This window comes from Fukomys damarensis, unplaced genomic scaffold, assembly GCF_012274545.1.
Source record: "Fukomys damarensis isolate Sample0158 unplaced genomic scaffold, DMR_v1.0_HiC HiC_scaffold_24, whole genome shotgun sequence".
NCBI lineage: Eukaryota > Metazoa > Chordata > Mammalia > Rodentia > Bathyergidae > Fukomys > Fukomys damarensis.
In genome coordinates this window covers 14,214,744-14,225,638 of record NW_022900936.1, presented here as the reverse complement: position 1 = coordinate 14,225,638, position 10,895 = coordinate 14,214,744, and the positions used below count along the sequence as shown (strand labels likewise).

Here is a 10,895-nt window from a genome sequence, read left to right as displayed (position 1 = left end):
AAAAAAAAAAAAAAAAAGAAGGGAATTAAGTCAAAGACATAAAAAGTTACAGTACTAAAAGTTGTTATTGCTAATAAAAACTAGAGTATTGGATTATGTGATTTACATGACATGACATGGTGATTTTAAAATTTTTTACTCATTTTCTTAATATGTCCACAATTAGTATTTGTTTTGTTTTGTTGGCACCAGGGATGGAACTCAGGACCTTGCACTTATGAGGCAGGTGCACTGCCACTGAGCTAAATCCCTGGCCCCACAATTAGTATTAAATACATGTTTTTGATAGCACAGTAAAACTTCAGACAATAAATTCAGAATAAATGTCTAGTTTTAAAACAGATATAGAAACTAAGATGAAGTTTTTGAAACCCACATAATAAATAAAGTGATAAATCTAGAATTAAAGCCTAGATCTCTCCAAATCTAGAAATCTCACAGCTATTTAGGACATGACTGGTGGCTGAGTGTGGCAGTAGTTACAGTTGTGTGGCCAGTTTTTGCTCATTTAACAGAGAGGATGCCTGGTTACTCCAGAACTGGCAACAGTAACTATAACACAGTAACATTTTTTTGTTTGTATCGCATTTATTGTTAGTCATTTTTATTTCCAGAAAGTAATACTGATTTTTCCTTTGCAGTTGTAAGTGGGAAAGTCTCCTTTTACAATTAATTTATTTAACAAAAAGGTACATTTAAATAACACTTTCCAATAAATGATTTTAGGAATCTGCTGATATGGGAAAAATTGCGAGAATGTTAACAGAATAGCTGATATATTTATTGCCTTAACATACTACCTTGCAATACTTTAGTATTCTACCTCAGGAAACCACACAGAGGGCCAGCGATTTAGCTTAGTGGTTTTGCCACCTGCCTTGCAAAACACAAGGTCTCAAGTTCGATCCCTGGTACCAAAAAAGAAACCACACAGAATTCATAGATTTAAAAAAAATTAAAAAATAAATTAAAAAAAAATAATTCATGGATAAATGTCAATACAGTGTGATAATTAAAGGAAATGGTCTGGAGGTGGGTCATGATAGAGTGAAACCACTTTTTACTATGCTTGTGAAGGCATAGAATGACAAAATCAAACAGGATTTTTTAAACAGATTGATTGGATTGAATTTAATTGATTTAAATGTACTTTCTTTAAAAAATACACTTTTCTTGCTGTTCTATAGAAAATTGTAACCCATTTAAAGTTTTTCAAAATGCCAATTGTTTTGTCTCTAAACCATTATTTTCAAGTTTCTTTAATATTTAATTCTTTAAGCCAACACAATTGAAGTAGAAATCAAAACAGTCTATCTTCTGGTGTTTTCTATCCTTCAGAGAACATTTTTCTTGGTTGGAGGAAGTAAATATTTAAGTTCGCAGATACAGCTATACGTTTTTGTCCAAACCTATGCTAAATACATGCCACAGAATAAAAGCTTTCCTCCTCCTATTTCATCTTCTAACAATGAACCCCAAGTGTAGACATAGGTGCTGTTGAAGAGCAGAGCTTTTGCTGAGCATTTGTTTATTTTGAAAAGTAGTTCAATTACCTTAGTTTTAGTTAAATGCATATAATCTTCATCTGAATGAAATTGTAAGAATACTGTATATCTATTTACCTGTATAGGTACAGCCCTCTAACACTTTGTTTCTGAAAACATAGTATTTAATTTTTCAAGTGCTGGGATCAAACCCAAGCCCTCAAGCATGCTGAATAAGCACTGTACCACTGAGCTAGATCTCTAGCCCAGTAGAATATATCTAAAGATGTATTTATTAATTATTTAAATTAATAAATAATTAAAACTCTTACTGTTATTTAATATGTTTAGGTCAAAGGCTTGCTACCCAGATTGAAGGAAAAAGTTGATCTTCTGGTATTTAATCCCCCCTATGTAGTGACTCCATCTGAAGAGGTAAGGCATACAACAAAATTAATTATGAATATTTTTAGCTATTTTGTTTATAAAAATAAAATTAACTTCAGGGCCAGTGATTTAACTCAGTGGTTCCACTGCCTGCCTTGCAAGCACAGGCACCTTGTTCTTCCTCTTGTGACGATATCACCCTTCCTTCTCATCCAAGTTCCCAGGTCAGCATGGATAGCAATGGCTTTTTTGTTGCCTAACAGCAACCACTAATAGTAACAGCCAAATGGATGTGTCCCATCTTGGCGTGGAGGTGAGTGTAATGATTATCACCGTTGGTGGACAAAAATCACCAAAAATAAACAAAATCAGCACAATAATTAGAGAAAAGCTCTACCGAGTTCAATACCCGGTACCAGTAAATAAATAAATAATGAAAAAATAAAAGAAAATTAACTTCATCATATGACATCAATCAATTGCTGCTAACGCAAACTGCTCTGATTTTATTCTGATTGTCAGTAATCAGATACCGTTGGTAAACACAGGAAAGGAACTTAAAGCTAATGGAAATACAAACTGATTTATATTTGCTCTTAAAATTCTTACCCAAATCAGGCTATGGTGTTTAAATTCATGTATTCATATGTCTGTATTATCTTATCTACCTGTTTATCTCACCTTTATTATGAATAATAAATTTGTAACATAAAATATTCCATTATATTTTTAATCAGCCACAGTTCACATAGGAATTTTTTCTGAAAATCTCAGGTTTCCATCTTTCACTGGTATACCAGAAAGTGGAAGATGAGATCAGTTCTCATTTTAGTTAAGGGAAATAAATTATAGAAATATGTGATTTTTAAAAAAATCTTAATGCTGAAGAAGCAAACTGCATTAACGTTTTCCCAGGAAGATAAAGGCAGACAAAGTTTGATAATGGACAAAGACTAGCTTTCCTCTAATCATTGTGCTGATTTTGTTCTTTTTTTGTTGATTTTTGTCCAGCAATGGTGATAATCATTATACTCACCTCCACGCCAAGATGGGACACATCCATTTGGCTGTTTCTATTAGTGGTGCTGTTAGGCAACAAAAAAGCCATTGCTATCCATGCTGACCTGGGAACTTGGATGAGAAGGAAGGGTGGTATCGTCACAAGAGAAAGAACAAGGTGCTTTCATAAAAGAATACCACCGATGGGGTAATTTATAAAGAAAAGAAATGTATTCCTCATAGTTGTAGAGATAAGGGAGTCCAATATTCAAGTGCCAGCATCTGGTGAGGGTCTTCTTGCTATGCTGTAATATGGTGGAGGGCATCACATACCAAGGGTGAGAGAGCATCCATTCGTAAACGCAGATCTCCTCTTCTGGTAAAGCCACTAATCCCATCAAGGTACTCCACCCTTATGACCTCACCTAACCCTGTTTTCCTCCCAAATGCCCACCTCAGATACCTTAAATATGTTCGCGGAGTGAGTTTCCAACATAAGAACTTCAGAAAGATACATTTAAACCATAGCATGAGGAAAATGCAACTTAAAACTTCAGGAAAGCACTATGAGAATATCAAGGTTGATAAAAATGTTGCAGTCCGATAATCTCAGTCTTTGAGACCTAATTTAATAAAGATCAACGACAGACTAAAAGTTGAAACTTATAAAAATGTTTATCACATCTTTATTTATGATGGCAAATAATTTGAATAAATGTGTGTGTGAATAACAGTAGAGAGACAGTTAAATAAATCGTGGTCTGTCAGATTGGCAAACTGCTGGTTGGACAGTGAATGAAGAGGCAGTTCGAGGAATACGATCTGAATGAGCACCCTTCTCCTGTGTTCTTAGTACTATACTCTGTGCGTCTCCTGGGCCGTTCACAGAGGTACGACACACAGGTAAATGAGTATAGACAGTGCCTTGGGGTTTTCGGTCTCATTAGAGAGAACTGGTATCAGGATTATCATGAGCTGAACAATTAGCTAAAGAGTAGGATCAAACTAGAGCTAAAGAACAATCTTCTGGAGCTTAAAAACATTATTATATAGAGTACAACTTTAGGCAGTGAATTAGAAGAGCATGTGGTCACTGTCAAGACCCAGATCAGTGGTTTGGAAATCAATTTAAAGAAGTGTTTAAGTATATAGAGCATGAAGGTAAACCAGAGGAAATTATGAAGGTGAAAGAAGAGATTAGAGCTAGGAGACAAAATCCACAAATAGCAGAAACTTGTGCTTCTAAAAAGATGTGGCTATATTTACTGTGCAGCTGGAAACATGCAGTGAGTTGCTATTGCTTTGTGCCTGTGTAAAGAATCAGCAGTGAACACAGTAGTTGACCCACGTAGCAGGCCAACAGAGGGCCACCAGATGGGCCTGCACCTTTATGAAGATGGAAACCACCCCTCCACAGCCTGTAAGAGTTTGGTTGGTGGCACGTGATCTTCCTGGAAGCAGCACATAAACACCTGAGCATCTCTTCGGGGGCTGATGCTAGATGATGTTTCTGGAGAGTCATCTCTAGAGTAAGCAGATAAATGTGCCAAGCATCCCTGGAGAGCCATATCACAAAAGAGTCCTAATTTGGGGAGAGTGACAAGAGAGGCATGGTAAAGCCAAGCCCCAGACAATCTTATTTGTTGGATCATCCAGAGAATGGGTTCCTCCAACGTGAGGGGATAAACAAAAGAAAAGACAGACGTGTGTCCCAGAAGAAGAGGGAGTTTAGCCCAGGACAAAAATAGAGGGAGTGCCAGGAAAGGGAAGTCCCAAGAATGAAAGTTTTCATTTTAAAAAAGGGGGGACTTGTAAGTTTCTTATGACTAAGGTTGTAGAAAATTGTAGTGAAAGGAATATATGATAGATGTAGAAATAGAATTAGATTCAAAGAAAATCAGACACAGTGAACAACACCAACAGCTGAATAAAACGATACATTCCACTATAAAATATTTTACAGCCATTAAAAAGAATGAATTAGAATTATATTAGACAAGATGAGATTTCCATAAGATACTGGTTACATGAGAAAAGCAAGATGCAGGTAAGAATAGTGACTATATCTTTGTAAAACATGGTCAAAAGAAAAACTTGACTATATAGAAAATGGAGGGTGCAGATGAGCAAAGCATGCAGCTTTTTAAAAAGCAGATATACAAACATTTTCCTTCTTTGTAAAACTATATGTGCACATAGTTATAGATATAAAGGAAAATGGGGAATATTTGTCATATTAAGTTAATGAAAGTAGAAGGTATGATTACATATAAATAATTAAACTAAAATATGGACAAAAGGCATAGAAGCAAATAGAAAACAGTTATGTCAAAGTTGAAGTAATTTTTTATTTCTTAAAAATATTCTCTAATTTGGAATATAATAAATAATGGTAATGATCTAAAGATTTGTAATACTACATAAATTCATGAAGTTTGATTCTAGAGTTAGATTTTTAGAAGGAAAGTATTTGAATGTACCTTTATATATTAAATAGGTTCCTTAAAGAGGTATTTATATTTCCTTCTTCAAGTGATCTAGCAAGTCAGATGTATTAGGATATTTTCCTTCTATATAGATTTGTTCTAATACAAGCTTCTTTCCAGTTCTTCTATAGTAATATAGAATTACCCAGGTTTCTCAATTAGTAGTAACAACTGTTAGTATGTACAGTGTTTTCAAAGCTTTATACTTCCTAACAGTTAAAAAAAGTTTTCTATAATTTTTTAATTGTACAGATTGAACTATTTTCTAATTATATAGATAAGGGAAGAAACTAATTCACAAAGACAATTACTGATTTGCTCAAGATCCTAGAAACTAGGAAGTTGTGGAACTTCTCTTCAGCCTTACTGCCAGCAGTAAAGTACTACATACATACTTGTCTGGTGATGTTGTCTGTCAGTAAGATGAGCTGTGAGCTACATGAAACCTGAGTCAAAAGGAAACTGCCTTTGTAATTGGCACAGGTAGGAAGCCATGGAATAGAAGCAGCCTGGGCTGGTGGCAGAAATGGTCGAGAAATCATGGACAGATTCTTCCCACTAGCTTCAGATCTACTTTCCCCACGAGGATTATTCTATCTAGTTACCATAAAAGAAAATAACCCAGGTAATACAGACCAGCTTATTATTTAACCATTTACTTTGCTGAAAACAAAAGTTAATAATGTAGAAGACTATAATTGATAAAGTAATGTGGGATAGTAATTAATTGACAATACAGAAATGCATGGAAATTTCCAAGAGGTAAATTTTTTAAGTTTTAGAAGTATTATCTTCTTCAGCCAGGTATGCTGGCACATGCCTTGTCATCACAGCACTCAGGAGGCTGAGGCAGGAGGGTCACTGCAAGTTTGAGGCCAGTCTAGACTACATAGTGAGTTCAACGCCAGCAGGAACTACATAGGGAGACCCTGTCTCAAAAAGCCAAAAGATAAAAAAATCTTAAAGTAAAAATGTCTTCATTTTTGAAGTGAGTACAGTTTTTCCATTCATAAACTAAGATTCAAATACAAATTCTCTGATTTCTTCTAACACTTCACTCTCAGTGTTGTGAATTTTTTCTCTACTCATACCCTTGACAACTCTGCCGTACACTCTTTAGCTCACCTGAAAGCTCTCTTATTACATAGATGTTTGTAACTTAGTTTTCAGATTACTTTATAACTTGACCATAATCTAGTTTCTCTTTTCTGTATACTTGGAATTTGATTTTTTCTATCCTCAGACCCCCAGATCTCATGATTATCATGATTACTACTTTTCTTTTTTTTTTTTCTCCTTTCTTTGTTTTTAACTACATTTTCTTGCTTCAGTCTTTTAGTTTTATTTATGTATACAAGGTTTTGCTTTTGTCACACACCCAAAAAAAATGACCTCTTTCTTCTTTTTTTTTTTTTTTTTTTTTTTTTTTTATCACTATGTAGTTGAGACTGACCTGGAACTATGTAGCCCAGGCTGGTCTTGAACTCACAGCGATCCTCCTGCCTCAGCCTCCTGAGCAAAATAACCTATTTCTTTTTGACTCTCACTGGACAGTATTGCTGTTCACTTGCCCATACCTTCATTGACCTTTTTTATCCAAAGGGAAGGCTATATAGCAAAGATTAGGCCACACAACTACCAAATTTGTCCCTGGTGATAAGTTTACTGAGGCCTGGGGGTTTGGCTTAGTGGTTCCGCCACCTGCCTCACATGTGCAAGGGCCCGAACTCCACCCCCAGTACCAAAAAAGAATGTTTCTGTTAGCCCCAATATAGGCTACCATTCAAACCAGGCTGCTCAGTCTGATTACAAACCTTAATCCTCAGGAACACCTTAAAAGTAGAAAATGTTCCCATCTGTCTAAAGTTCATGTTCACTTTAATAGATATTTACTTGATTTACATTGTTTTGTCAGACTAATCTAATTTATAAGTTGTGTTTATCATCTTATTAAATATTGAGTGATCTTATATATCATGAAATGATTTAATTAGATTTACCCTTTTTAAAAAAATTCTCATTTAGAAGAAATTTTGAAAACACTGAAGACCAAAGGTCTGCATGGGAACACTGCACTTTCCAGACAAGCAGGGCAAGAAATCCTGTCAGTCCTCAAGTTCACCAAGTGCTAATACAAGAGACAGTGAAAGCCTGGTGTGCCAAGAACTACTAGAAACTGAATGCATTTCTCAGTGAAAGAATTTTATCAGAATTTGTTGTAAAGAAAAGTGGAAAATGGTGCTTCCCTCTCATCAGGAAATGAGGCCTACAGAAATATTTCTACACGTGCAAGTAAATATGTGTGATATATTTGAAATTTTAATTTCATATGTAAAGTTATCTATGAAAAGATGTTCATTTCAGCATTAGTTCTGATAGCAAAACCAGGGAATCAATCTAAGCATCCATCAGGAGGGAGACTGGTTAAAATAAACTAACTGTGTCTGTTTCACTGAATATACAGCCATTAAACATGAGTAAGGTCTATTTATACTGAAGCAGAAAGGGTCTGTGATATGCCATTGATTGAAAAGAGCAAGTTGCAGAGTTTTATCGTGTGTGTGTGTGTGTGTGTGTGTATGGTGTGTGTATTTAAAAAACAACTATATGTTTATATGTGTATATAAGAAGTAAACTCAAAAGATAAATAACAGGAATGGAGGAACTTTTACTCTCTTACTGTTCTATGGTGGCATTTATATTTGTACAGTGTTAGTTGCAGAATGACCATGGATTCTCAAGCTTAACCCAGTGGCTGCAATTGCAGCTGCTGTAACAGATGTAGTTCCATTGAGCAGAGTAGCACGTCTCTCGGTGCCTGTTATGATCTGGTAAATGCCTTTTTCTCCACACCTGACAATTAAGGCCTAGCAATATACCTTCACTGTCCTATCTCAGATAATATCTGCAGCCCTACATCATAAATAGTTTGGAGGGGTCTTGATCACTTTCTCAACTTCTTGGTGAGATATTTGCCTGTAAGAAGGTAGGAAATCTGATTAAATTCAGGGAACTTTTACCTCAGTGAAATTAGTGGGGCATGTTGAGACATCTCTTCTAAGGTCAAGATGAATACCTGAAGAGGTTCTAAAAGTATTAACTGCTCCTACAACAAGGGCACCTGGTAGAAAAACAAGTGCATATTCAGGTATGTTACTGTAGCGCAGTCACCCTAATACTTGGCTAGTTTTTTGAGTTGGACCCATAGGAAGCGGAGGGTTTGAACTGGTTGAGACTGCTGTGGGAGCTACTCAGCCACATATCCTATGTGATCTGGCAGACTGAGCAGTGCCGGGAGTATCAGTGGCAGCTGGGAGTGCAAGAGAGCCTTTGGCAGGCCTCTGCAGGGAAGTTGCAGTTGCAGGCCTCTGAGGTTTTGGAGCCAGACCCTGCTAACGTCACAGGTAGCTACTCATTTTAAGAAAGCTCTTGGCCTGCTACTGGGCCTTAGTTAATTCTCAGCACTTAAGCGTGATTCACCAGTTGATCACATGAGCTGTGCTTCCCATCATGAACTGGTTATCTGACCTAACAAAGTTGGTGTGCATAGACATTCTCCATCCTCAAATGGAAATCTTATTATACACAAGTGGGTTGGAGCAAGCCCTGTATAGACGACCCATCTAGGAAGGAAGGGAGGGGAAAGAAAAGTAAAAAAGGATGAAGATGCATTGTGTACATGTACCAGCTCCCCTCGCTGAATGTACAAACATAATAAAAACAAATTTGAAATCTTGGGGGGTGATGTCTTAAGAGACTTTGAAATTCTCAAAGACAGATAACTATATTTTCCACCTCTTTTAACCCCTTAACAGTAGTGCATGGTACATGATAATCATGAAACTTTTCTTGAGTTGTTTTGTGGTAAAGTCTATGCCTTTGTTACAACTGTTAACAACTACTTTCTGTCCTCAAAGGTCCCCTTCTGTCTCCAGTCACTTTCCCACTCTCTCCCTAACTGACCTGCACTGAGTCAAAAGACAGTTACCTCCTCACAAGCTCTCTAAACAGTTCCTGCATCGCATGGAAAGTCAGACCCTGGAAGCCTTTTATTACTCATGAATCTATACTAATTAAAACTAGAATGAGCCAGGGATTTAGCTCAGCGGTTTTGGTGCCTGCCTCGAAAGCATCAAGGACCTGAGTTCAATCCCCGGTACCAAAAAAAAAAAAAAAAAAAAAAAAAAAAAAACAAAAAAAAAAAAAAAAAAGAAAAGAAAACCTAAAATGAAATCACAGTTGACAAAAATTCTATTTCTATTTTGCCATCTTATGGAATCACTGAGAAAATTTTCATGTAAACAAGTAGATAACAAAGTTTTATAATGATTCAATTTGTTCCTCAGTGTCACTATATTCACTAAACTTTTTCTGAGTAATAATGGCAAAAGTAATAAATTTTAATGATTTACGGCTGATAAACTGACTAGAACTTGACTGAAGGCAATAAACTAAAAACCAGTGAGGTGCAAAACAAAGACTTGTTAGCCATTACTGGATTCTTTTCCTCAACGCAGGTGAGGTCAAAATAGGGTATTTAAATTTTTAAAAACGTATTACAGAAAAAGACATTACTGTTATTCCCTTCAATATGTAATTGCTTATCATTCTTGCCACTTTCTGAAGCAATTCTAGAAGTCTTTTCTTTTTTCTATGCTTAGTTGTGCTACTGTGACTACTTTGATGTCCTAAGTGGATTCTAATATTTACCTTTTTTGGACATTTTGACTTTGAAGAAGATCAAGAAGTCACATGGTGCCCGATCCAGTGAATAATGTTTTTACAAGCCTGCCTTTCTGTTGGATGGTACTCAGCAGTAATTTTTTATTGTACTTCAAACACGGAAGAGAACTTCCAGAACTACTTCAGAAAGTGACAAAAACAATGGGATAAGTATTTGAAGCAAGGGGAGAGCATTTTGAGAATTCACGGCAATGTGTCCTTCACTGTAATAACATTCTAAGAATTTAAACTGTAGATTTTGATTGTACCACATAATTCAAATTACCTTTCTATTCTCCAAGGGTTTTGCTTTCCCCACCTTCAACATTGTGAAATTGAGTGGGTAAGTTATATCTTCCTTTTGAAAGAAGACAAATGTGTAACAGCAGATGGGAAAAGTGAACCAGTCTAAGAACAGTACACAAATGGGAAGTCCAGGTTTTGGAAAGAGTACATGGAAAGTAGAGAAAACAAAAATGTATTCACTTGAAATACTTTTTGAAATGTCCTAAGCCACGTGCAGTGCAGCATGCCTGTACTCAGCAGGCTAAGACAGGAGCACCATGAATGAGTTCAAGGCCAACCTGTCTACCTAGTGAGACCTGGTCTGAAAACAAACCAAAAAAGAAAAAACCCAAAACAACCCCTGAAAGTCTTGGTATACACCATTGTGTTACAATCTATTTTCAAGAAAGGGGTACAGTAAATACTTACTATGTCTAGGATTTAAGAGTAAATGTAGCATCAACTACTATTGCTGCTAATGAGTTAATAGGCAGCTACTATGCTGGCCAAAGATTCATCTAGGTAACTGATT

The 10,895-nt window shown here is 36.0% G+C and overlaps 1 protein-coding gene across 2 annotated transcripts in view; it reads left to right on the top strand.

Moving 5' to 3' along the window:
- Window positions 1–9,044, top strand: part of N6amt1 (N-6 adenine-specific DNA methyltransferase 1) — a 13,492-nt gene extending 4,448 nt beyond the window's left edge. The window contains exons 4-6 of one of the 2 annotated variants that reach the window (XM_010608572.3): window positions 1,836–1,919; window positions 5,840–5,981; window positions 7,382–9,044. In XM_010608572.3, the coding sequence (XP_010606874.1) occupies window positions 1,836–1,919; window positions 5,840–5,981; window positions 7,382–7,488 (333 nt within the window). In that variant the 3' untranslated portion in view covers window positions 7,489–9,044. The remainder of the gene's footprint in view (window positions 1–1,835; window positions 1,920–5,839; window positions 5,982–7,381) is intronic. The other variant, XM_010608573.2, reaches the window with a different exon arrangement.
- Window positions 9,045–10,895: the final 1,851 nt, after the last annotated feature.